This window comes from Mesoplodon mirus (assembly GCF_964341445.2).
Source record: "Mesoplodon mirus genome assembly, chromosome: 16".
Classification (NCBI taxonomy): domain Eukaryota; kingdom Metazoa; phylum Chordata; class Mammalia; order Artiodactyla; family Ziphiidae; genus Mesoplodon; species Mesoplodon mirus.
This window is the reverse complement of record NC_138992.1, coordinates 60,643,742-60,671,421: the sequence shown is the minus strand read 5'-3', so window position 1 is coordinate 60,671,421 and position 27,680 is coordinate 60,643,742. Positions and strand designations below refer to the sequence as shown.

Below are 27,680 nucleotides of genomic sequence, written 5' to 3'. Positions count from 1 at the left end.
TGTGCTCTTCAGATACCTGGGCTGGGTACAGGGTGGAAAGCTTTAAGGTGAAGTCTCATAAATATGACTGTGGTGGCCAGTTGTAGCTTAAAATAGCAAAATGAAAAAAAAAAATCAGTCTTGATTTTCAAGACTGACTGGGACAGGTGTAATAAAAGAAGCTGTGGCAGGGCAAAGTGCGAGTCTTGTCTGGAAGAAACTTCCAGGCAGTTAGAAAATAAAGTGCAGGAAGTCAAAAATATGGAAAGACGTTCTAACTCAAATTTTTTTTCTTCAAGATACTATCGCTCATTTACAATTGTGAAGAATTTTCTGAAGAGTTAGTAGTTTATGTTAAACCTCAAACTTCTCCAAAAACATGGAAAAAGCAAAGTTTAATTATATGTATTTATTGTGTGTGTGTGTGTGTGTTTCAAACCTGATCTAACAGGGATAGGGATGCCTTAGGTTTTACGACAATTCAGAAGAAAGGTCGGGTACATCTCAAACTCTGAGGCTGATCGGTGTAATTGCTAAGAGAAAAGTGCAGGTAGTTTTCAGGTGCATGTAGTTTTCAGGAGTTGAGATCCCTAAAGAGAAGACGCCTCACTAGTCTATTTGATGATAAGGCTCTAAAGATACCTCTACTGCCTCCTAGCCACACTGCAAAATCCTACAAAAAATCCTGGCATCCCATAGAATGTGCTCTCCTGGGACTTGAGTCCACAGGAGTCACAGACTGGAGGGACGTTGCAGAGTGATCCTTGCCAGGGCTTCCCTTCCCCTAAGTGTCAGACTGTGTCCCGGAAGAGTCTCTGGATTTCTAGGAGATCAATATCCAGGGTGATCCTGAGGGTGGGTCAAAACCTACTGGAGTATTTATGAACTGTTTATGCTCCAACTAGTGTTTAGGCAAACTCAGTAAAGGTCAATGCTCTTTGAATACTTACTTTGTGCTAGGCACGGTCCTGCGAACTTTATAAACAAGTATCAACTCATTTAATCTTTACCACAACCCTTGATACAGGTACAGATGAAGAAATCGAGTCACAGAGCAGCCAAGAAACTTGCCTAATGTCATCGAGCTGGTAAGTAACACAGCTGGGATGTGAACCTGTGAAGTCTGGCACCAGAGGCCATACCGCGAGCCCCTAGCCTACCCCGTCTCAGTAAGCTGGCTAACTAAAAGTGTGCAGATTGTTTGGTCAGCCACCCTACACATGGTGCTGCTGACTCCAAGTGGATCTCTCACAGCTGCTCACAAAGGTGGGTTCAGTCTGCTTCCCCTCAAATGTCTGCTTTAGTGTGGACTCTTCCATGAATTTCCACATTGTTATTTGTAAACTTCTAACTTACCCAGTGTCTTTTTACCTCGAAATTGTATGCAGTGCTCTTTTGTTTCAAAGGTCATTCACTGACTACCTGTAGGATGATTTTGTCACTTCCTAGCTCTCTGTGAAGAAAACAGTTATACGGGGTGCGAGAGGCAGCTTTAAGTTGTTAAGGAAGAGAAGGTTAATTGTGAAACTCTCTGCACGAAGGTGCCAACTCAGTCCTGCCTTCCAGCTCCCAACAGAGGTGCAGAGCTGCTGGCCTCCCTTGGGGTGTTTAGGGGAACCCTAGAGACCGGCCTGCAGAGCTGCACGATGCTTGGCCAACTCCCAGAATCCGACTGTTCTGCACATTCGTAAGACAGATGCTGTTTCTAAACAAGAAGGCTGTGAATTTACCAAATATAGCTATTAGTAACGTTTTACAGAAAGACTACTAGGTAACTCATCTGAGGAACACTGGGGCACACACTTCCCCTTGGGGAGTTCTGGAAATCAACTGAACCCCACTACTGGGTACCCAAAGGTATAAACGATAATAGCCTTGCATTGCTTGAATCTCCCCTTTGTAAATCAGGCAAACCAATACTAATACGTATGTGAGGCTTTATAATGCTGAAAGCCAAATGAGACGTGAGTTATCACATTTAACAAATTCAGTAGTGATGATATTAGCACAGTTATAATATCAGGATACTGACATACCAGTGTTAAAATATTTTAAAAGATGAATGCTCACTGAACAGTCTCAAAGTTATTGTTTTGAAAACCATTTACCTATGTGGAGGTTGTCTCTCAGAAAGTTAATCATGTTAACCTGATTTATTTATATTTAGATAATTAAAATGGTGAGAATTTTAAAAAGGTGGGAACCTGTGTTGATAGATATTAGCAAAATAAACCTAAGAAATTTCAAATATAAGTTAATTAAAAAATGAATTTCAATGTTTAACCCTATGAGTAGATAGAACAGTAAGAAAAATTTTTTCTTAAGGGTAAGAAACTGATGGATGTATTTTTGGCCAAAATATTAATCCACACCTTTATGCAAATACGTTTCTGAAATTACTAGTAAATACTGGGTCGGCTATGGCTTCCTCCCTAAATTACAATCTTTTCCAAAGGCATATGACTAGGTCTACAGATCAGTCAGCTTTTTATCAAAAATTACTTAGCTTCAGATTTTATAAATTCTACAGAATTTGATAAAATACTAATTCCTTTTATCATTAACTATGGGAAAGAAAAAGTTCTAGCTGCAAAGCCTGGCCATTAAATAAAATCCACACTATTTATGAGAATAATTCATAATAGCTAGAAAAGATGTTCTTTTGTCTAAAGATGCTGACCATTGTGGGTGCAGAGTCAAAAGGCAGGTTAAGGACTTAGCAAATGGCAGTGGAGCCCTCCTCCTGGTTAGAACACAGGGGCGCAGGGGGCAGGTGGGCTGTGATTCCTTCCCAGCCCTCAGAATTAGCTATTGTTATGGACAATCCCCTGCCCCCAAATTCATCCACTGAAGCCCTAACCCCCAATGTGATAGTATTTTTGGAGGTGGGACCTTTGGGAGAGAATCAGGTCATGAGGGTGGAGCCCTCAGGATGGGATTAGTGCCCTTCCAAGAAGAGATGCCAGAGAGCTTGTCTTCTCTCAGTCCTGTGAGGACACAGGGAGAAGACGGCCTGTGTTCTATGGACCAGGAAGTACGTGGCTTCTCACCAGACACTGAATCTGCTGGTGCCTTGATCTTGGGACTCCTGAGCCTTCAGAACTGTGAGAAATAAATGTTTGCTGTTTAGACCACCCAGTCTAGGGTAGTTATAGCAGCCAGAGCTAATAAGACAGCTACCATGTAGTCCTTTTTTTTTTTTTTTTTTTGGTGGTGCCTCACAGCTTGTGGGATCTTAGTTCCCTGACCAGGGATCAAACCCCAGCCCTCGGCAATGAAAGTGAAACAAGACGGAAGGGGGCAGGGCACAACATTTAAAAGAATGATATAGCCATAGTACATGACAAAGACTGGTTAGAACCGACTAGGTCCAAGATGGCAGAAGATTTGACTTCCAGAAGACCTTGAGCCTCATTATATGCTCACTGTAATATATTACCACATGCTAAATGCCACATCCACCAGCACCATGAGTTTTGAGGCCAACCATAAAAGGTCAAAAAGTGGGCAGTGACCCAATTCCTGGAAACCCCCACCCCTTCCCCAAAAGTTAGAATAATCCTCCCACTCATTAGCCTATGAAATTACCAGCCCATAAAAATGAACCACCCCATCTATTTCGAAGCCTCTTGCCTTCCAAGATGGCCCACACTCTGTCTGTGGAGTATGTTTCTCTCTGAATGAATCTATCACTTTGTCTCCGAATTCTTTCACAACAAAGAAAGAACCTTAAAGAACAGAAGTGCAGAGTCCTAACCACTGGACTGCCAGGGAATTCAACAGCTACCATGAAGCTCACCAAGAAATGCTGGTAAAGGCTTGTGAAAGTGGAGCTGCAACAAGCTAGTCATGTCAGCCTACCGGCATGAAGCCTGAGGGTTGGCTGAGTGAGCACAGAGGAATTTCTGCCTGAGAGCCCATTGTGGCTCAAGCTACCAGTGCTAGGCTCTACCCTACACAGCCCGGTGCTCCCGGAGACTTTTGCTAGCCTAGGTGCAAATCGTCATCATCAAGGCGCAGATGCCCCACGCTGCCACCCAAAAGAACCAAAAGTGAGAGAAAAACACGTCTCGCACAACTTACCGAATTGGCTTCTTTTTCCAAAGAAGGGCACGAATCGTTGCTTGCTGGATTCTTTGGTATAGCAAGTTCAGACTTCCTAGCTTTTGGCTCAGCTTTGCTTTCTTTGGCAACTGGTTTTGTCACAGATTTAGGGGGACTCCACTTGTTGGGCGATGGCTTGGGCACCAGTGCCGAGGAAGACTGGCTTGGCCCTTCCTCCTCCTCCACGTCCTCCGGAGGGTACTGGGGGGCGTTCAGTTTCACGTAGTAGCCGTGATACTGAGAGTGCAGCTCCCCGTTACTGGGGTTAGGGACGTGGTGACGGCCAGAGTACCTGGGGTGGGGCACAGCCGCTCCCACCTCCTTCGTGGGAGCCTTGGAGGTCAAGGGCTTATTGACGGTGGCCGTCACCTGCTCCTCGGCTGCACTCCTTTTGTCTTGGTTGAGTCTTGCCCCTGAGCTGGGATTCTGCTTCTTCACGGGCTTTGGGGAGGGAGAGCCGCCTTGTTTGGGACTGGCCTCGGGAGACCCTGGGGGTGTTGTGCCTTTGCGGTAAAAATGAGGAGATTCCTTTGGTGTAGGTGGCTTTTCCGGGACCTTTTCTTCTGGAGTTTCTTTAGCATCGACACCTTCCTGACATCTCTGTTTGACATAATCTGGGCCTGGGGAGGAAGGGAAGGGAAGGTGATAAACAATAATAAGGCATAAAGGCTTGTTCCTCATGTCTACTCATACAGTATTTGGCTAAATCAGCTTAGCCTTTTCTCTTTTTGTTTTAAACATATTTACGAGGCTTTGACTAAGCATAAGGACGTTTCATTCCCTGGGAGAAAAGATTATCTACTGCTGAAAAGTTAATATATACCGTTATTTACACTATTGTGATAGCCACAAAAGTTAAACAGTCCTGATTTTTGCTGCTGGTAGAATACAGAGGCAGAATTCATGTGGACGGAGCACTGGAGACAGCACCATAATTAATCTGAACGTTCAACTTTACATGGTATAACTAAACTACAGAGTATACACTCATATACAAGAATAAACTGACTCGCATGTTTAATATGTAATATATTAGAACACTTGAATATATTAATGTTTAATAAAGTATCTACACTGTAGGTGGAGAACATGCACATAACATATTTTTAATGACCCTTCATCAAAGGAGCATTGAAACTGCCTAGTTAGGAACAACTTCTGAGCTTTGGGTTACACTTTATAAGATAACTTACTCGGAGTCCCTTCACAGCCTGGATTTGCATCAGCAGCGTTTCTGCAGGCATCAAAGTCAAGACAAGGCAGTTGTCTTTGGCTCTGTAGTCTCAGGATTTTTTTTTCTTTTTCTGAGTACTTTAGAATTGTGTAACAATCATATGTTATTTTCATAAATAGAAAAAAATTTCACTTAAAAAAAGGGACCCTGGTGCCATTGTCCTGGTGCCATTGTTATTTTATGGGCAGATTTTGGGGGGAGTAAGGAGAATGTGCATCACGAGATGGTACCAGCAGTGAGCGCTTAAGGAGGCCAGTGGTGCAGAAAAGGGCCTCTGTGGGGCCCTCAGAGACATGCTCCAAGGCAGTGCCCTTCTTTCTAGGCACTTCACCCCTCAGCCCCTCCCCAGTAACCAGGTCCTGCGCATCCTTTGGCCACCACTTCACCCATCAGCCATTTTTCATCACAGGAGGTCAAGTCAAGGTCACACAGTCCAGCTGGCCCTCTTCTCTGCAAATGGGCAGGAGCTGACAATGTCATCTCTGGAGTACCCAAGGAAGAAGTCACCCACCGACTTGCTTACAGGAGCTGACCAGCTCTTGTCAACTCCAGAGCACTGCATCTGTTTGCTTCCCCTCCTGTCTCTACTCCCACCTCTCAGCCCAGAGGGGCTGAAGAACAATTATCCTTAAAATTGTTAAAAATACATACTGCCTCCATCAACAGATGAACGGATAAAGAAGAGGTTTTATACACACACACGTGGACGACTACTCAGACATAAAAAAGAATGAAATTTTCCCATGTGCAGCAACATGGATGGACTTGGAGGGCATTATGCTAAGTGAACAGACAAAGACAAATACTGTATGGTGTCACTTATGGAATCTAAAAGATACAACCAACTAGGGAATATAACAAAAAAGCAGCAGACTCATACAGAGAACAAACTAGTGGGTACCAGTGGGGGAGGAGGGAGGGGTGGGGGAGTAGAACTACTGGGTATCGGATAGGCTCAGGGATGTACAACAAGGGGGGTATAGCCAATATCTTGTAATAACTGTACATAGAAAATAACCTTTAAAAATTGTGTAAAAATAGGGCTTCCCTGGTGGCGCAGTGGTTGAGAGTCCGCCTACCGATGCAGGGGACGCAGGTTCGTGCCCCGGTCCGGGAAGATCCCACATGCCGCGGAGCGGCTGGGCCCATGAGCCACGGCCGCTGAGCCTGCGCGTCTGGAGCCTGTGCTCCGCAACGGGAGAGGCCACAACAGTGAGAGGCCCGCGTACGGCAAAAAAAAAAATTTGTGTAAAAATAAAAAATTTCAAAAAGGTAAATAAAAAAATTACATACTACCGACTTGTAATTGCTCTTCCTATGATGGTCTGAATAATAATTTACTGTTGTGAGACTGCCATTTATTATACAAGGCATTTTCCAAAATGTAAAGCCTCACCAAAATCTTAGGAAGCAGGCAATATCCCGATTTTACTGATATGGAAACAGCTGTAGCAGCTGAAAAACCCAAAGTCACACAGCTCCTGTGTATCCTTAAGATAAAATATAATGCAACATGGACTATACTAAGCCCAGAAATGAGAATCCCCAAGGACCCACATTTATAGCTTGTACTCAGGGCCAAAAGCATAAGAGCATTATCTCATATTCCATCCTCCAGAAGATAAAGCCAAACAGGGTTCAAATTTCCCAAACAGGTCATGATTGCTGACAATTGAGATTTCCTTTTCTAAATTTGGTTAACTACCCCCTTTAAAAAAATTGGCCATTTTCTTTTACATCCTCCATCAAAAATGGCAGTATGAATTCTCGGCACAGAGATGTATCTCACTTGAGTGAAGAAAAAGAGGCAACTGCAATTATTCAAAAGGTGCTGTCTTTGTTTCTGGATTCTTCCTTGGCATTGTGACGGGGACATACCACCAAGAGAAAGAAGCATCCGCAGCACCAGAAAGCAACACTCTCCATCAACAGGCTTGCCCCTACTTTCAAAAACCCATGAAGAACATTTATGCTGGCCTTTCACGGAGAAGCCCCTCGTCTACACACAGCCCCTCCTCTGCAGTGTGCTGTTTACATATTTTTCTCCCACTCCTCTACCCCAGACTGCATCAGAACTTGGTTCCATTTGTGCTTCCCTGTTATCCAATTTTAGAGCATTACTGAAATACCCATCTAGGCATGGTAGTAAGTGTTCCGTGCAAAGGTAATTAATAGTCAAGACTCTTAGAGCCAATCATTTTTCATTTAAACCACCTAACTCTGAAACACCAATTACGAAGTACTTTTAATGTCTTCAATCTAAGGGGTAAGTGCAAAAAGTTAATTTTGAAACTCCTTCTCTCAAGATTAAGTCATATTAAAAGCTAACGTTTAAATACACACAACAGAAAAGAACGGGAAAAAATAATCTCTGGCAAACATGACTAGTTATACATTCTTGATGCTGGAAGGAGAAGACAGTCACTGAACCACAAGAAATAAAGCTGTCACAAAGCCTATGTGCTCCATTTTGAAAATGTGAGACCCTAACAGTGACGCTTACGAGTTCAGGATTTATCTGGGTAACCACTGGTCTCACCTGCGTTTACTGCAGAAAGCAGATTAGAAGCTGAAATGGGAGCTGCTTTGACAGATCCCAGCAAGTGACAGCTGCCAGCGAAGGATGAGACTGCTGAAATGCTAACAGCCACAAGAGATTGTTTACCTGGGAGGAAACTTAGGCAATTCAGTAATAGCGGGTCCAAGAAAAAGAATTTTTAAAAAAGTGATATGCTTTAGTTCTCTGGAAAAAGAACACAGACTTACAATACCTGAATACAAAGCACAGTTTCAGATGCTCTTTGTAGAGAGCAAGTAGAACTCTGCCTACCTCTTAATTTATGCTATCATTAATAGGCCAAGCAGAGAATGATTTGGCCATTGGAGGATTTTCTAGTAACGGACTTATGAAGCTTTATTTTGGATTTCATTGAATGTATTTATTATGTTTATTAACTCTCAAATACCGGTCTAACCCCTCCTTTAGATCTTTAGAAATCTCGTGCATTGCTCCTCCGGACAGTTTTCCTGTCAGGAAAGGCATTTCTTGTGCCCATCTCCTACGACATGGTTTTCAGGCGTATTCAGTTCCGTTTTATTTACGGGGCTTCTGATGATGTTCAAACGCTGTTGAGCTCAAAGAGTTTACTAACACCACCTTTCAGATGAAAAAAATCCCTCCCAGCTTTACTATGGGTTAAAAATTGGCTGGATAAGGGAATGAAGGCACTCCAAAGCAGTTGTTCCACATGTGCTGCCCATCAGAGGTACCTGGGGTGCGATTCCCAGAGGATTTAATAAGTATGAATCGAAGCCTAGAAATCTTGATGTTTAACAAATGCTCCAGGTAACTCTCATGTACCCAGTATTGGCATTTAAAAGCATGGCAAATTTGGGATTGACATGTAAACACTGCTATATTTAAAATAGAAAACCAGGGGCTTCCCTGGTGGTGCAGTGGTTAAGAATCCACCTGCCAATGCAGGGGACATGGGTTCAATCCCTGGTCCAGGAAGATCCCACATGATGCAGAGCAACCAAGCCCATGAGCTCTACTAGAGCCTTCGCTCTAGAGCCCACACGCCACAACTGCTGAAGCCTGTGTGCTCTAGGACCCGTGTGCTGCAACTACTGAACTCACGTGCTGCAACTACTGAAGCCTGCATGCCTAGAGCCTGTGCTCCGCAACAAGAGAAGCCACTGCAATGAGATGCCTGTGCACTGCAACGAAGAGTAGCCGCCGCTCAACACAACTAGAGAAAGCCTGTGCACAGCAACGAAGATGTAACGCAGACAAAAATAAATAATAATAAAATAATAAGAATTAAAATAAATAAAATAGATAACCAGGAAGAACCTACTGTATAGCACAAGGAACTCCACTCAATATTCTGTAATAACCTAAATGGGTAAAGAATTTGAAAAAGAATAGATACATGTATATGTGTAACTGAATCACTCTGCTGTACACCTGAAACTAACAACATTGTTAATCAACTATACTCCAATATAAAATAAAAATTAAAAATAAAATAAAAATAAATGAAAAAAAGCACCTGGGCGAGACCTTGAAATAAAGACTTCTGACTCAAAAAAAAAAAAAAATTAAAGTGTGGCAAAAAGTATGTTGACTAGAGGTAGACCCAACTCCAGCCTTCCTTACCTGCATCCAGCTGGAAATGGTTCCAACATGGTGTAGTCAACTGGGGACTGGCCAGCTAAATGAGGATATACACTTAGATTTTACAGAGTAAGATTAAGTACTTTTAAAACAAGATGTTCAGTAAGTTTTTCCTGGACAAGTTTCTTGGAAGGCACACGGTGTGACTGCTACTTGTCTGTGTAGTAGTGTGTGTCCGTGTTGCAGTGCGAGCAGGATAAAGTTGATGAGATGCAGCAGTTCATTAAAAAGACTAGTCAGAATAGCACCAAGGAGGGAAATTATGAGAAGTGTTGATAGTTGTTGCAGTCAGTATTTTTGTCTGTGTTTACAGACAGTATTTCTAAATCCTAAGGGATTTTTTTTCCCCTGGGGATTTGTATTGGGAAGAAGTCAGAGACGGGTCACCTGCTCACTGACATGCCACACAACACAAAACAGCAACACTGAGCACGTGGCATGCACCCACACGGAAAGGTTACGCGTTACAGCTGGCATGAACTGCGGATGGAAACAGCAGGGCGTTCAGCTAGTTCTTCATAGGTGAGCCTCAGGGCAACGGCTGTGGGCAGAGGAAGCACCACGAAGACTCCTCCAAACAAATGTCTACCAGGGCAGTGCTGATGGCAAATGCTTTGTAGCCACATCAGAAGTCATTAAATAGAAAGTAGGATTTTTCTACGGAGACTGCCCATCAGTAAAAGAAGACCAGATTGAAAGATTTTTTAAAAATTATATAACCAATAGCAGGATCCCTTTTATATTCTATGTGGAAAGAATGCCACATTCCCGTAGGACTTCAGAGTCCCATCGGTAACAATACCGCAGCTTCTGAGAACACAGCCACAGCACTCTTGTCTGCAAGCCGTGGGACACCCAGCCCAGGGCCCCTTGCACATGGTGGGCTTTCGATATACACGTGTGTGGAACGGGATACACTGGAATGTGTAAGTGGTAAGAATGACCAGCAAACCCATGAATTATTAATTTCACATCAACTCGTGGATTATTCAGTTTTCCTTTTTCTATGAAAAAAATTTATGCAGAATTTTGGGTCTGGAAAGGGAGTTTAGAAGGCATCTATTCCAGATACTTCTTTCTTCTTAACCAAAAAGTATTACATATTAATGATAGGCATGGACAATTCTTAAGACTTCTAATCCATACCAGAAGTGTGAGCTAACTTAACCTGTCTCAAAATAATCTATACTAAAAGACTTCACTTTAAGTAATCAACACACTGTGTGTGTGTGTGTGTGTGTGTGTTACACCCTGTTTGTCTCCCTGCCCCTCACAAATTCATATGTTGAAGCCCTAACCCCCAATGTGATGTTATTGGAGGTGTGGCCTTTGGGAGATAGCTTAGACTAGTTCACGAGGGTGAGACTCTCACGATGGGCTTAATGCTCTTATGAAAAGAGGAAGAGACACCAGAGTTCTCTCTCTCCAGGTGCGTGCACTGGGGAAAGGCCATCTGTGAGCCAGGAAGATGGGCATCACCAGAACCCAACCATGCCGGCACCCTGATCTTGGACTTCCAGCCTCCAGAACCACAAAAAATAAATGTCTATTGTGTAAGCCACCCAGTTCATGGTACTTTGTTTTAGCAGCCCAAGCTGACTGATACACACGCTTAAACACAGAAAAACAAAGCTCGTTGAGGGTGCTGCCTAGGCCACCTGGCAAGAGGGCCCTAAGTAATACATTTACCACATTCTCTTTTTTAACCCATGACCAGTGACCCCCACAATGGACAAACATCGCTGAAAATTAAAAACAAAATAAGCATCTTGATGGAAAGCAAATTGAAACAGTGGGGAAATGAGCCATACATACAGTTTCCCAATCATTCTCCACCATGTCCAACTCCCCACTACCTCCTCAGTGATCATCCAAAGTCTCACCTCAGCTTTCCTGGCTTCAAAACCTGATTTCATCAGCACTTTGAAGTAGAGCCATCCCTTGGGGCAGACTCACATCACCAAAGCTCACAAGACTGATGGTTGACACCAGAAGACCAATTCATCAGTTTACAATGCGCAAGGTAAATGTCACAAAGGCCTGAGACTTGCACTGATAACCCCCAGTGCGTGCTCTCCCTGTTGGCAGACCTCCAAGAGAAGCTCAACGAAAATTAGAAGGTTAGTGGTGGATGTGGAATCAAGACAGAGGCATGAGATGAATCAAGTATCTAACGCAACATCCTGAACTAACCTGATGCATCCATTTCCTCACTCGGATGATCTTGCCAGGAAAGCCACAAACAGCTGGCAACAGTTCCCTGCATCCTTCCTTCCCCATAACAGAAACGTCCCTGCCCATGCAACCGCAATACTCCAAGGTTTTGGGCCATGGGTTTGCTCTCCTCTAGATAGCATTTGGATGGGGACTGCCTATTTTTGCCTCTGGGACTCTTTTTTCTATACTACTTCGGGTGACCAAGTCTTTAGAGGTTTCTATACACTCAATCAGGTTACAAGGAAATCTTGCTATACTATAGCCATGCTATCACTTATGATCACTTTATACACTTCTGTGCAGTCTCATGGGCTCATTTTAACTCCCAGAGGGCAACCTCATTTCTAAGTTCTTGGGGGACAACTCATTGTGTCACTCATACTCATGGCAATTTAGGTTTCTGGGTACTATGCAATTATCTACGTACACATCCATACACATCCATTTATTTGTATGCTTTTTCTTATATGTTATGACTTAGCCCTTTGAGTGAGAAAGCCATTCTACATGGCTATGTTTTTTCTGTAGTTTTTTTTTTTTTTTTTTTTTTTTTTGCGATACGCAGGCCTCTCACTGCTGTGGCCCCTCCCGTTGCAGAGCACAGGCTCCGGACGCGCAGGCCCAGCGGCCATGGCCCACGGGCCCAGCCACTCCGCGGCATGTGGGATCCTCCCAGACCAGGGCACGAACCCACGTCCCCTGCATCGGCAGGCGGACTCTCAACCACTGCGCCACAGGGAAGCCCTTTCTGTAGTTTTAAACTAAACTATAGAATGATACAGTTTTGAACTAAAAGTATAAGACTGAACTAAGATGGGAAATATCTGAAAATACCGCCAGCTCCTGAAAAGAGGTAACTTACTATGAAAGTGTTCAAAATGTAAGCTATGACAGACATCCTTTTTTCCCCAGGGTTCACAACTTCTATAGAAGAAACATCCATTCCAAACGAAGGGAACATTTGTATCCGAGATATGTAAATTAAACAAGCAGCCAGACTCAGAAAAAGTACTTGAAAGCCCTTTCAGAAATGTCTATCTGATTTGATCACCCTGTAAATGCAGAGTGCAAAGCATGGGTTAAGCTCCCGTGAGAAGATCAATACTCAGCACAGAAAAGGCTTTCTAAACAGTTGCCGAAGGTAGTGTTGGCTGCGGGTCAGAGGGGACTGCAGCCGCCCCTTAGCCCCTGTCTCAAACAGACCCCTTGTCATCTCGTGCTCCTGTGATACATTCATTACTGACAGACAGCTTGCTTGTGTGAAGCTGTTTTAGCTAAGAAAGGGTGGAATTACATTTTCCCACAATTTGTTTTCCCCCCTCAAATGCGTTCACATCATAAAAAGCTTTTAAAACCATTTCGCCTGGAAAATTGAGATGACCTCCCGTATCATTTACCTCTTGTTAACACCTAATAGCAAGCCTCAGGGACCCTATTCCCCAACAGAATCAAGAAATGACCATCTGCAGACAACGGCAAGTGTGTTTGCTTCCAAAGCAGCTCAAGCCCAGGGCTGCTACGTGAAGCTGCACTGTCTCCTGACTGCGGAGCTGCTCCCAAAAGCTTCACTGCTGGGGAGGAAAAAGATGAGCCCTCCTGGCTGGCTGAATCCCCTCCCCAGCTCTCACACCCTAGGACAGGGAGCTGCTAACGGGTATGAGTTTCCAGAAGAGCGTTTACTCCTACTGCGAAAAATGGAAAATTTCCCTTTCCTAATGAAATACACATACGTATTAAATGATTTAAATCCCACCCAGAGGTTTAGAAAGGATGCACACAAAAGAAGCCGCCCATTATCACTGGTCATCCCCCTTGGAGCTGAACTAGTACAGAAGTCACTCTGCGGTAACTCACTTGGCAACCGGACTGGACCCCTCCCTAAGCTCTCCTCCTAAGAACGGAGTCTTGTTAACATGGCCTTTTACTGTCTTCATTCTTTGCAGGAAACAAACAAAAAAAAATCCTGTCCTTTCCTTTTCATTCTCCCATCCTTTATTATAGCCCAGTTCCTAGCTTTTAGAATACATGGACACTTGGTCTTCTATTCACCGTGACTTACCTTGTTCATGTAGTCACACTAATGCCCTGTGGGTTCCAATATTATATCACCTTCACTGGAACCAAACAGGTATTGGACACATGGGTTGTGCAGGGTGTTACTTATCCAGCTTGATTAACAGAAACCAATGTGAAAAAGCTCTTTACCAAGCCAATATAAACTTTGAAACTTAGAATTGAGAACATTTCTTTTAGTCTCTTGCCTAGAAATCTGTTGATCCTGAAAATCAACAGGAAGATACTGTTTCTAAAACAATGGAGAAACATATATAAAAAGGTGGCGACTGCCATTTTATTGACACCAGTATATTAAAGAAAGGGATGGAAGCAGTCTACTAGGAGACCGCTAAGAAGTGAGTTAACTATTTACACCCACTGTAAATATTTGTTTACTGCTATTTTATAACATCTGAGCCAGAGGATCTGGATTGATTTTCTCCTCTTAATCTGTGCAGATTCATCTGTCTTTAAGTGGTATATTTCTTTACATCCTAACCAAATTCCTTTGAGGTGTATTAAAAAAAAAAGTCACAGTACTTACTGGCTCTTCTCTTACTGCCAATGTGATTGTTCCAGGTGCTTCTGATTTTGAGGTGTCTGTTTTAGCACCTGAGATGGTCCCCAACACACTAACACAATTTCTTAAATACTTCTCGTTTAGATTCCTGCTGTCAGCTCAAAGTCTGTTGCTGGGGGGTGGGCAGGCAGGAAGCGGGGTGGGGAGAGGCACCGGGGAAGGAGCCACATCTCCAGCGCTAACACTCAGGCTCCAGGCACGTGTGACTCTAAGCTCCCATGTGTTTTGCAGTATTGCTGAAATTCATGGGGCACAGACCTTTGGATTAAAAGGAAAAAAGGAAACCAGAGGCAATGCTCCTACCCCTCCCATCACAGGTCACCTGTCCTACCTGGCTGGTAGAAGTCAGGTGACAGCTCTCTGGCCACAGCTCTCGCGATGTCACACTCCTGGCGGGCGGCCAGAGCAGCCTGGTCAGCGGCGTCAGCTTTGGCTCTTGCGTGCGCGGTCCTACAGGAGCACAAAGGGCGCGTCAGCGGGGGCGGCACCTAGTTAGTTACACAGGACGGGCAAACGGTCTACGGGGCAGGCAGGGCCTGGAAAGAAACGCTAACCGGGATCCTCGCCCCACATCTGCAACAGAAAAGTTGTGAGACATCATACTGTTGTGAGACATCAATGAAAATCAAGCGGATGAAACCGCCTGTGAATTGCCTCAGTCTTTCTTTCAAGGTTAATGGAAGTATAACCAGTTGTATGAAAGTATAACAAGTTCTGCGCAGCTTAATGCAAAGCCTGGTGTTCAAGACTCAGAGGATGAAATCCCCCGTTGACTCTGGTTGGCATCTCCCTCCCCGCCTCCCAACCATGGAGAGTAGAATTAGAGCGTGTGAATTAATACGGTGCTCGTGGATTTAATTTCTATGGTAGAATCAATACAAAGATTTGATTAAGAAAGATCTGCCCAGTGGTGTGCTGGTAAAGTAGCTCTCTGGGGGGAAAAGCAGTAAAACTGATCTGTAGCACTGACTGATTTCCGTGGTGTACACGCTGCCAACAGGGCCAGTTCACGCTATCAGCGTGACTTTGCTGAACGTGTAGTTGGGAACAGACGCACACCATGGGCTCCCCCCAGCCTGAAGGAGCAGACCCAGTGGTCTGCTGGAAGACTGTGCTCAGGAGGGTTCCGAGGAGTCCATTTAGTTGTTCTTTAAGCATGTTTCTTGTGTGAAACCGAAAGCAGGCAGAGAGGTGGAGCTGGAAAGAGGAAAGGGCTCCCTTTCAGTCTTCCACCTTCTCCCCGGCCGGTCCCCACCCACTGAAACCGCTTATCTTTCTAGAGACAAGGGCTATGGAGGGCAGCAGGGATAAGAGTGGGGCTCCTTATGGCAAGACAGGGGGACTGATGTCTGCCTGCCCAGGAAGAGGGCATTTGGAGGCTGAGACTTTGGGTCATCCTCTTCCAAAGGAGGAGATCTTACCCAGCTAGTATTTAGACAATTTTCATGGGCACCTACTTCTTATAATTTTGTGAACTATTTTCTCTTATTAGCGCTAGGCAGGGCTATAGATAACTAGTGGTAAAAGCTTAAGGGGGGTCTAAGAGAGGTGCGCCTGCAGGCCTTTCAGAGACAGCAGGAGAGGAAGTTGGGAAATGGCATCATGCCCTAGCTGGTCTTAGGAGAGAAAACCCAGGTGGCATCTGGAGGAGGCCGGCAGACGGGATTCCTGGAACTAGACTGCAGGCAGAAAAGACGGGGGGAAAGGGGTCTGACCTGAGACTGTGGGGCTAACTGGGGGAGGTCCCATTTCACTCCTACTTAGGACCCAGCTGAGCCTGGAGGACTGATGTACTAGAATATAAGTGTGAGCGAGATTTTTTATTTTGGGCATTTTAAAATTTTTGGTTCTCTACTATACTCCCAAGGCACAGGACAATGCCTGACACATAGTATTTACTGAGGGCCCACTTTATAAATAAAGGAATGGTAAATAAATAAAGGAATGTCCTTAGGAACAGCCGGGTAGTTACTTAAAGATAAATGGATTGACAAAACCACAGAGACAGTAAAAAGACCAGTGGTTGCCAAGGGTTCAAGGTGAAAGTGGGTGAGGGATGAACAGGCAGATCAAAAGGGATATTTAGGGGAGTGAAACTATGCTGGATAATCCTAATGGGGGATACATGACATCATGCTTTTGTCAAAACCCACTGAACTGTACAACACAAAGAGTGAACCCTAGTGTAAAGTATGGACTTTATAGTTAATACTAATGTTCCACATTGGTTCATCAGTTGTACCAAATGTACCCACTAATGCAAGGTGTTAATACCAAGGGTAACTGGGTGTGGGCAGAGGAGGTATATGGAAGCTGTACTTTCTCCTCAATTTTTCTGTAAACTTAAAACTGCTCTAAGAAATAAAGTCTATTAATTAAAAATGAATGGATCAAGTTCTAATCATCAAAATTGTTACTTACGAATCGTGGAGGATGTTTTAGATGATCTCTGTCTACAGGGTACGGAGTACAGAGGCAAAATCAAGGGGGTAAGAACATATCCCTAAGAAACCTGGCTGTGGAGCCGTCACTGATGATGCTTTAGCCCCACGTGCTGTGCTAAGACTCCACGGCTGCCCTCTCTTATGTTCTTTCAGTTTCTCAGAATCTCAGCTCTTTTCTTCCCAGAATTATTTTCCATTTTATCTGCTATTCTTAGCTAGAGCCTCCTTATGTCTAGGTACCATAATTAATGAAGCCACAAGAGGACGGTTATCCTACCCTATAATAAAACCTGATAGCCCTTCAATGATAAACTTACAAAACTCAAGTACCATTTATTCCGAAACAATCGCAACCCACCACCACGGAGTGGGATAAAATGGTAGTAGTATTTCCACCACTTTTGACAACACGCTAAACTGGAGAACAGACAAATGTAGATTAACCTTTCTGCAAATATATTTTGGAAGCACAGCATCGGTGAAGCCTTAACCCTTTACTTTTTCACTTGTTCTTTCCTGTAAGACCAGACAAGGAGGGGGGACTTTTCCATCTAGCACCTCTCCCTGTGTCAGTGCTCCTGCATGGCTGGCACGATGGTCAAAACCACATTCAAGCCTGAAACTAGGTATCTGCTCGGGAGATTTTGGTAGCCCTGGACCTGATAGCAAGAAGTAGAAGAGAACAGGAAGCCATCTGAGTTTGCTGTCATCAAAAGTGTGGTGCGGCCAGCCCATTAAAACATCTTGATTTTGCCCAGGGAAGAATCTGGGCTTGACCCTGGTCCATGTTATTCAGGTGCTCCAATCCCAGGCTCAGTTCTGGAGCAACACACGCCCCTTTTATCACCCAACGGGTAAGACATACTATTGTTCATGGCTTGGGGGGAGGGAGCTTTGGGCTAGTCATTCTGGGGAGACCGGCGGAAAAAACTCAAAGTGGATGCCTGGCTGCTACATGTAGCTGGTCACATGGAAAACATCTGCGCCAACAAGGAGCACGCCTGTATGCCTAAGAAGCCTTTCATTTGTTGCAAAGACTGCTGACATCCATAAATCTTCAGACCCTCAGGAATCTCCAAATACCATTATCATCATCTATACTTTCTCACATAAAATGCAGCAAAAAGTAAGTGAAAAGCAACATCTTTCAGTTAGGCATCAGTGGTAGACTTTCTTTTAGGGTCCTATTACAAATAAACCAAAATTTTGTAGAGAGTTACTATTTTGGGGTAAAGAGATACAGAGAGGCCTGGGCAACTGGCTAAGCTGGTACAGCAGGTAGGTGACCCCCTCCTGGACATCAGCCCTGCAAAGGTCACTCGGCAACAGCTGAAACAGTAAATGTGGAATTTTTAAAAAATTTTATTTATTTAATTTATTTATTTTTGGCTGCATTGGGTCTTCGTTGCTGTGCGGGGGCTTTCTCTAGGTGCAGTGAGCGGGGGCTACTCTTTGTTGAGGTGCATAGGCAGTGACTTCTCTTACTGCAGAGCACGGGCTCTAGGCGCGTGGGCTTCAGTAGTTGTGGCACGCGGGTTCAGTAGTTATGGCTCGTGGGCTCTAGAGCACAGGCTCTGTACTTGTGGCACACGGGCTTAGTTGCTCCGCGGCATGTGGGATCTTCCCGGACCAGGGCTTGAACCTGTGTCCCCTGCATTGGCAGGCAGATTCTTAACCACTGCACCACCAGGGAAGCCTAATGTGGAATTTCTGAATGGCAGGCATCACCTGTACTTAAGAACTTAATTACAACTTGTTCCTTTCCAATCAGTAATTTGATGAGAATCTGAGGTTTTTTTTCTTTAGTGACAAAAATGGTGTTTCACGAACTCTCAAGTCACCTTACTCAGAACAAAATGGTCTGGCTTTCCCAGTTTTTCTTAAACATAACAGTGCTTTAAAAAAAAAAAGCATATAAACAATACACTGAACACGCTCAGCACACAGGCCTACTACTACTAAGGTAGATGCAGGTCCCTTAGACGTCTGTCCCAACGTCTTTCAATCTTTTATATACCTATTCACTGACGTAGCTGATACAGATTTTAATCTAGAATGGACAAGGATTTTGCTAAAGGTAAAAGTGTATACAATACTTATACTTTTCTATTTCTTACATATTTTCTTCCCAACAAAAAACTGCTTCAAAAAATATGCTGAGGGCCTCCCTGGTGGCGCAGTGGTTGAGAGTCCGCCTGCCGATGCAGGGGATACGGGTTCGTGCCCCGGTCTGGGAGGATCCCATATGCCGCGGAGCGGCTGGGCCCGTGAGCCATGGCCGCTGGGCCTGCGCATCCGGAGCCTGTGCTCCGCAACGGGAGAGGCCACAACAGTGAGAGGCCCGCATACCGCAAAAAAAAAAAAAAAAAAAAGAAAAAAAAATATGCTGATTTTTGATGTCTTTTAAAATTTGTTACTTATTAAGTCAAAGTTAAGTTTCCTGACCTGATTCTGAAAATTTGATGGCAGAGGCTGTCATCTAGTTGGTTCAGGAGCTGTACATGTGATTTGCTTTGATACCCATATATTTAAAGAAAATTCTTAGCAACATTTAAAAATAAGAGCAATTGGACTTCCCGGGTGGTGCGGTGGTTAAGAATCCGCCTGCCAATGCAGGGGACATGGGTTTGAGCCCTGGTCCGGGAAGATCCCACATGCCGTGGAGCAACTAAGCCCATGCACCACAACTATTGAGCCTGCGCTCTAGAACCCACGAGCCAAAACTACTGAGCCCGAGAACCACAACTGCAGAGCCTGCGTGCCACAACTACTGAAGCCCACGCACCTACAGCCCGTGCTCCGCAACAAGAGAAGCCACAGAAATGAGAAGCCCACGCACCACATCGAAGAGTAGCCCCTGCTCGCCGCAACTAGAGGAAGCCCACGCGCAGCAATGAAGACCCAATGCAGGCAAAAAAAAAAAAAAAAAAAAAAAAAGAGCAATTGTACGTAAGACTCCAAACATCAGTGAATGGCAACCCCATTCGTCCAGTTGCTCAAGCCCAGACCCTGTGAGTCATCCTGGTTGCCTCCCTTTCTCTCACACACCACATCCACAGTCAGCAAGGCAGCCGGCAGGACGTTCAAAATACACACCCGACCCCGTGTGTCTCATTCTCATCACCGCTCCTGCCCAGGTCACATCTCACCGGGTTCCTGCAAAGGCTGAACTGATCTTCCTGCTTCTGTCCTTGCAGCCTGCCATTCTATTTCCCTTCTGGTTTTCTTGAAATTGCCTGACAATAACCAAAATCCTTTCCTGGGTTATGGCATCATGTGCAAGAAAATGCCAAAAAATGACCTTAGTTAGCCTTCCTTTTGGACTGTGACATTATTCACTTATGAGAGACCTAGACTTGCAAAAACCAATTACCTTGTCTACAGAGTGGGCGCCCTTTTAAAGAAGAAATCAGTCTGTTAAGCAAGGAATATTCTCGATATGAACAAGAACTAGGTGTCTCCACAGCTCTTAGCTAAAAAGCAAAGGCATGATGTCTGAGTTCCTGTACCGGAAAGACACTGGTCTCTCAGTATCGATCTGCTTCTCTGGTCAGACCAACCCCACGAGACTCAGCATACACTCCTCCTGCTAAGGCACAAACGGACCCCTTAGCTGCCTCTCCGGACTTCTAACTTTCCATCTCTCATACACATACCTATTCATTGGCACAGCTGAAGAAGATTTTAATCTGCAATGCACAGTGATTCAGCTAAAGCTCAGTAAATTTGGTTTAGGAAGACTACTTCTTGTGGGTGCAATCTTTACGTTTATTAGTTCTTGAATGTTAATTTTCTTCCTAAGTTGCTTTTTTGTTTTGTAAAAGGCAGGACCTGGAATAGTAACTTCAAGACTGTGTTCTTAGGTCCTGGTTAAAAACAAGTTACAGCTTCAGCAAATAGTTGTCTTTTTTGCCAGGGTGGTCCATTGCTTCCTTTTCTAAAAGCATTATCAAGTTATTTAGATAGAAAATGTAAATTTAGGGGCATGGTATCCCCACTGAAATCTGGTATTTGACCTTTCAAGGGCCCAAACTCTTGCAAGAGGTATGATGACACAGGCTTTGAAAGTGTGGGTAGCCAGAGACCAGGCTGAGGCCAGTCTAGTCACAGATGATTCTTGTCCATGAGATCAGAAGTTAAACCACATTACTTTAGCAATCTTAGAGATACCTTCTTAGAATCATAATTCATACCATGCCCTTGGCCTTTTTTCAAGGGGAGATAGGAGGATGAACCAAGATATCCAAGATAGGATATGAACCAAGATTCATGTGAAGAATGTGAAATGCTGTCCATTATGTGTATCACTGTCATGTTCATAAAGATCTGGGCAATACATTCCTCAAAGTTTAGTGCCAGGAAAAATCTGGTCTATGATGATATACTGGTGTGCTTCCTTGCACAATGAGAACTACATTATCCATTGTTTCTCTTTTTGTTACGGCTACCAGGATACCTGGAGTATAATTATCCTCAATCTATGTGCATGGTTATCTTCTCTAAAGACATGGCTTTAACATTCCCTGGTCAGAAATGCTACTATGTATGTGACTTATAATGCCCTGAAAATCCTTTTTGGAAACTGGCAGGATATTGAAAAAAATTACTTGTTATACTAAGTTTTCTGAACTTCAGCTCCTCAGTGTGTGAATGCTTAGGGACATACGTGATAACTTGGGGACATCAGAGCATACTATGCAGCTTCCTTTACAGAATTTTTTTCTATATTCAGAACATTTTCAAGCTTGGAAAATAAGTCCTCATTCTTAAGTACTTTACAGGCTTTATTCCCTAACATTTTATCAAACTTAATAAGCTTAAAGGCTATATTCTCTGGATAGGCCAGGTCAAAAGCACATTTCTAATCCTCGGCTGGAATATGCCAAATAATTGGCTATCTTCTACTTTATCCTGAGTTTTATAAAATTTATCTAAAATTTACCTTGCCATATAATTTATGTATTGAGAAAAACCTGATGTAAAAACAAATTTAAGGGATGTTTTATTCTTGAAATAATTTTTAGAGAAAAGTCCTTTTAATGAGGGTTATTCTACAGGTCAAAAACATTACCACTAAATAAGACTAAAACTTCATTTTATGGGAGAAAATATTTGCTGATCATATATCTGATCATGGGTTAGTATCCAGATTATATAAAGAACTCTTACAACTTAATAAGGACAACAACAACAATTAAAAAATAGGCAAAGAACTTGAATAGACACTTCTGCAAAGGAGATATAAATGGCCAATAAGCACATGAAAAGGTGTTCAACATCACTAACCATAAGGGAAATACAAATCAAAACCATAATGAGATGCTAGGATCACATCCACTAGGATGGCTACCATGATAAAAAACACCCAGAGAAGCAGCTGCATAGCACAGGGAGATCAGCTCAGTGCTTTGTGACCACCTAGAAGGGTGGGATAGGGAGGGTGGGAGGGAGATGCAAGAGGGAGAAGATATGGGGATATATGTATACGTATAGCTGATTCACTTTGTTATACAGCAGAAGCTAACACACCATTGTAAAGAAATTATGCTCAAATAAAGATGTTAGAAAAAAAAGAAACCACCCAGATAGTAGTAAGTGTTGGCAAGGATGTGGACAACTTGTAAACCTTGTGCACTGCTGGTGGGGACACAAAATGGTACAGCTGCTGTAGAAAACAGTATGGTGATCCCCGCAAAATTAAAAACAGAATTACCATATGATCCACCAGTTCAACCCCTAGGTATATACCCCCTAAAACTGAAAGCAGGGTCTCAGAGAGATATCTGTACAACCATGTTCATAGTGGCATTATTCACAATAGCCAAAAGGCAGAAACAACCCAAGCATCCATCAATGAAAGAATGGATAAACAAAATGTGGCATAAACATACATGGAATGTTATTTAGCCTTAAAAAGGAAGGAAATTCTGATGCAGGCTACATCATGGATGAACCTTATGCTAAGTGAAATAAGCCAGTCACAAAAGGACAAATATTGTATGATTCCATTCATAGGAGGAACCTAGAACCGTCAAATTCCTAGAGTCAGAAAGTAGAAGGGTGGTTGTCAGAGGCTGGGAGGAGGGAGAACAGAGAGTTGCTATTTAATGGGTATAGAGTTTTAGTTCTGCAAGATGAAGAAGTTCTGGAGATTGGCTGCACAACTATGTGAATGCACTTAACACGACGAACTGTACACTTAAAAATGGTTTAGGATGGCAAATTTTGTTATGTCTATTTTACAATTAAAAATAAAAAATTAAAAAAAATCACCCATGAACAAGTATTTCTAGAACATCCTATGTATCCAGAGGAAGTGAGGAGAAAAGACCAAAAGTTGGGCTCTCAGACGAGAAACTGCTTCACTAATCCCAGCCAGGGGAAGCTAAGTCTAGTGAGGGGAATGGCGGTAAGAAAAGGAAGAGCCGAAGGACACTTTAAGGAAAGAAGTGTCAGAACTTTGAAACATGAGGGCAGCCTCCACATCTGTTCTTCCAGCTCTTAACATAAAGCCTGGCCCAGAGGATGTCCTCAACAAATACTGGTGGAATAAATACATAGGTAAGAAGGAGAGAAACGTAAAAGATAACCCCAAGGTTGCTAACTTGGTGTCCAGGTGAATGGCTTTACTACAGAGAGAAATTGTACAGGTGGGAAGGAGAGACAGTTTGAAGGTGATGACAAGCTCAGTTTTAGACAAGTAGGATTTTACACGACACAAGCATTGCGATTTGGAAATACAGGGCTGCAGTGCAAAGCTAAGGGTCAAGGTTAGCAACAGGAATGTGGGCACCGTGATCACAGACGATGAGCTCATAGAAGATCGATGAGCCCATCAAATACATACGTCAAAAAAGCAAAGAACCGAGGGTGGAGATAGTAGTGTCCGCTGAAGGAAATAAGTCAAGTGAGCGGCAGTGGCATACAGGTAGAAGGCGCACTTCCAACAGAACCACTCAAAGCTCTCGTTCTTGGACAAATCCTGTGCTCCTCTTAGGAGTGAAGCGGGCCAGATCTGAATTTGTCTCTTCTCTGGGGCAGCTGCACTGATCGGCTGATTTGGGGGCAGTCAGAATTAACAAGTGCAGTTAAGAGCCTTAAGAGAGGGATCGTTTGTCAATCCTGTGACGTGCTGGAGAAAGTGAGGGCTGAGAAGAGGCTGATGAATTTGATGAGAACCTCTGGGAGGGCAGTTCTAACAAGGCCACTGTAGAAGCCAGACCGAAGGGGGTCGGTGAGGAAGGAACAGAGGAAATAAAGGAAGCAGGTGTGGGCCACATGCTGGTGATTTCTGACCCAGAAAGGAAGGAGGAAATCTGGACAGTAACCAGGAGGATTAGCTGGGCCAAGGGGAAAAGACACTTTACTTGTATCGGTGAGAGCTGATCCTGTTGGAAGGTGGGAAGAAAGATGCTCAGGGAACAGAAGAAAATGGAAGGAGCTTTGAGAAGGTAACAACCATTGGAGTCGGGTCCTAGATGAAGCAAAAGAAAGGAAACAGGAAAAAAACATAAGGACGGTGATGGGTTGATCCAATGTTTTAAAATTATTCAAAGGATTCCAAGCTTGAAAGAGAGAGTGCTTTGGGCTTTGGAAACCAGACAGACCTGGGTTTACACCCCAGTTTATCACACCCTGGCTGTGTCACTTTTGCCTCAGTTTCCTTACCTGTAAAATGGGGATGATATTACCTTGTACAGATGCTCTGGATCAGAACTGATTTATATGAAGTACTGAGTACTAATGTAGAGAGAGTATTTAGTTGATAAATGGCCATTATTAGTCCTTGGCTGAAATTTAGGGCTGGTAGGGAAAATCTGGGTGCTTAAAGAGGTGAGGATTTGGAATCAGCACTGCACAAAAGTTCTAAGGAATGGAAGAAAGGGAAACTGGAATTGCTGAACAGCACTGGGAAGACCTGATCTCAGGCCAACATGATTCTGCATCTTCCTCTGGCAGGGGTCTCTTTTCTGAGAGAAGCAAAGAAGGAAGCAGGGGCCACTGATGCAGGGTAGAGATCTGAGCAAGGAGGATGGAAATGTGCCCATCACAGAGCTCTGGGTAGGAGGAAGGGCACACAGCCAGTGATAGGCGCTGGACCAGACGAAATACAAAGGGTTAAGTTAGGATCCAGTGAACAATGTGAAGTTCATCTGATGACTGTAAAGTCATATAAACGCAGACTATTATTACAGTTATTACGGTTTTAGGTGCTTTTTAATTGCTTGAAATAAAGCTTCTTTTCTATGGCAAATTTCATAGAAATGGCCTATTCTGACTAAATCTGGCTTACTACTAAAAGGTGTATCTTTAGTTCAAGTTACCAGCCGGCAGCCTTTTGGTAACAAAAGGCAGGTCAAATTATTTCAAAATGGAAGCATATTCTATAAAATGAAATTAGATATCATCATGGCTACATTTCTTCTTAGTGCTGTGACAGAAACGTCTGGATGCGCCTAAAAAGAACTTTACAACACTCGGGATCTGGGTTGTGAGGAGAATTGACGAGAATTGCCAGGTCAAGGCTGTTTTTATTTCCGTGTCAGTGCTGTTACGCTTTTTGTCCTTTACCAGTGGTCACGGTGGCGAAAGATTAAAGTATGACTAAGAGCAATGTAAGACTGCCTAGCGGTCGAACCACATGATGGCAACGAGCAGTGCTCAGCCGCGTGACTGGACTCCAGTGACCGGGTCACGGACAGACCTAACTCCCGCTTCACTGCAGCAAATGCCCAGTGGATGCGTACTTGGTGGTGCTACAACAGCCCCATTTCGTAAATACTTAAACATTAAAACAAGCAGACGTCATTCATGCCTTTAAAATGACACAAAGCATGTAGAACTCCTAGTCGAAACAGTCTCTTAGGTAGTAAAATATCCATTTTGTAAATTACCTAAAATGGCTCTCTAAAGATCCCACATCTACCAGTTACCACTTCACTTTGATCTGTCTAGACCTGCCAAGACAGTGAACAATAAAGGCATCCATTCCTCTACTGAGCATGTGATGCTGAATGGGGTATGAACGTGAACTTGCTGGGGACTGGCTTTCGCAAAGCCATTGTGCATCTGAAGCTTTATTACATTCAACATACGTGTTGTGAAGTTGTTGAGTTTGTAACAGGACTGCTTTGCGAGGAAAGCCAAGATAGTAGGGGTACAGTTGTTCTCTCAGCAAACCGGTTCCATTCACTTCATGTTTCCTTGTAGGAACTGTAATTCAGTGACTCCACTTATTTTACACCTGGTCCGTGACAATGACTCCTTCCATAGTTCAATTAAGAAGTCCTTGACTGCTTTCACTTTAAATCTTTAATCTTTTGCTGTAACAGACATTGGGGACACCAACGGAATGAGCACAAAGGATTTGCTCGGATTTACGTGAACCTTCTGGATTTGAGGAAGTGACTCTTGAAAGTTCTGCTTTACCAGACAAATTAAAAAGCACAGTTAGAGCTAGACAAGCCTCGGAGAGTCTACGAAGTCCCTCCCCTGGGGTCAGATAAGTACCATCCCTTCTGTAGGGATTTAAGACCCAGAGAAACCAAGGAACATATTCGTCACACAGCAATTCAGTGGGATGAACGGGCAGAAGCCAGGTCTCCTAACCTTTAGGGCAAAGCTGGCTAACTATGCTGTCAAGAGAGATTGCTGTACTACTGTCTGCAGATTTTGTTTTAGCAAATGTTCCGTGATTTATTTCATCTTCTAGTTATAAACTTTTCTTTCTGCTATAAATACTCCTTCCTAACCACAGTTCTATCTTCTTATATTCACGCTTTCACCTCATTGAGTCTGCTGCCCTCATTTCTCTATTCAGTTATCTTTAATATTAATAGACTTTTAACTTCCACTGAAAAATGCAAATGTTGGGCTTTCTTTTCCTACATATTTTTAAAACCAGTTTTGGCTGACTTTCAAATGAAATACAGCTTAGAAAACATCTTACTAAAGACTATAGGAAAGATGTGGTTTTCATCAAGGTTATTCTTTCGCGGGAACATTTTAGGTGGTGTTAAAAATACTGCAGATTCATCTAATACTGCAGATTCATCTAACTCATAGTTGCCTTCCCCAAATCACCAAATTAGTAATTAACGCCTCCAAGTTTAAAAGGAAATATCAGAAGATCATCCAGTTCTTCCTGAATTCTTAAAAAGTTGTCTTCTTTTTCCTCATGAGACTCTTAAAAAATTTCTTGTGATTCTATCTGTTTTTAAGCATTTGCTGTGTTAAACTGAGAACAGAAAATGTTCATCTCATACGCAATGTATAAGATAATAGCTTACCCAAGGACGCTGAGAAAAATGGAGGCTGAGACAAATATATAAGCCAGGATGACTGGTTTTATGTTTAGTACGTTTAAATAACACTTGGTACAATTTGGAGCGGGGGGCAAAGGCAGTTTTGAAGATGAACACATGTATGTTGAGATAAAAATGTGTGCTTCTCCTTCATTAGAGATGGTGCTGGAAATGCAAGGCAGAATTCAAATAAAATAGGTAAAAGAATCATGTTAAATTCTTGCTCAAATAATAGGAATCTTTTCCTTCAGTTCCGATAGACTGTCAATGACCTGCTTCAATACTATTATACATCCTTATGGGACTAATAATATTCCAATACTTGGAATATTCTTGACCAGGAGCCTGTTGCTGGCTTGAGTTTCTATTCTAGAAACACTGTGATGAACTTTTAACCTTTATTTTTTTTCAGAGTGGAATTAATTGACCCAGGGGCCTGGGATGCAATGCCATGCCTGTCGGTGGGATGGATAAACTCCTGCTGCAGCCACTGGGGAATGTGGGGTGTGCCTTCCTGGACTCCATTCCTTAGTGACAAATGCACTGACCCAAACGGAACTACCCCTCACCAGTCTGAGATTCA

The 27,680-nt window shown here is 43.4% G+C and overlaps 1 protein-coding gene across 2 annotated transcripts in view; it reads right to left on the bottom strand.

The window, feature by feature from the left end:
* Positions 1–27,680, bottom strand: part of JPH1 (junctophilin 1) — a 78,371-nt gene that overhangs the window by 3,317 nt on the left and 47,374 nt on the right. For both annotated transcript variants that reach the window (XM_082601866.1, XM_082601867.1), the window contains exons 3-4: positions 14,681–14,799; positions 4,063–4,703 (exon numbers count right to left, since the gene is read on the bottom strand). In XM_082601866.1, coding sequence (XP_082457992.1) covers positions 4,063–4,703; positions 14,681–14,799 — 760 coding nt within the window. The remainder of the gene's footprint in view (positions 1–4,062; positions 4,704–14,680; positions 14,800–27,680) is intronic.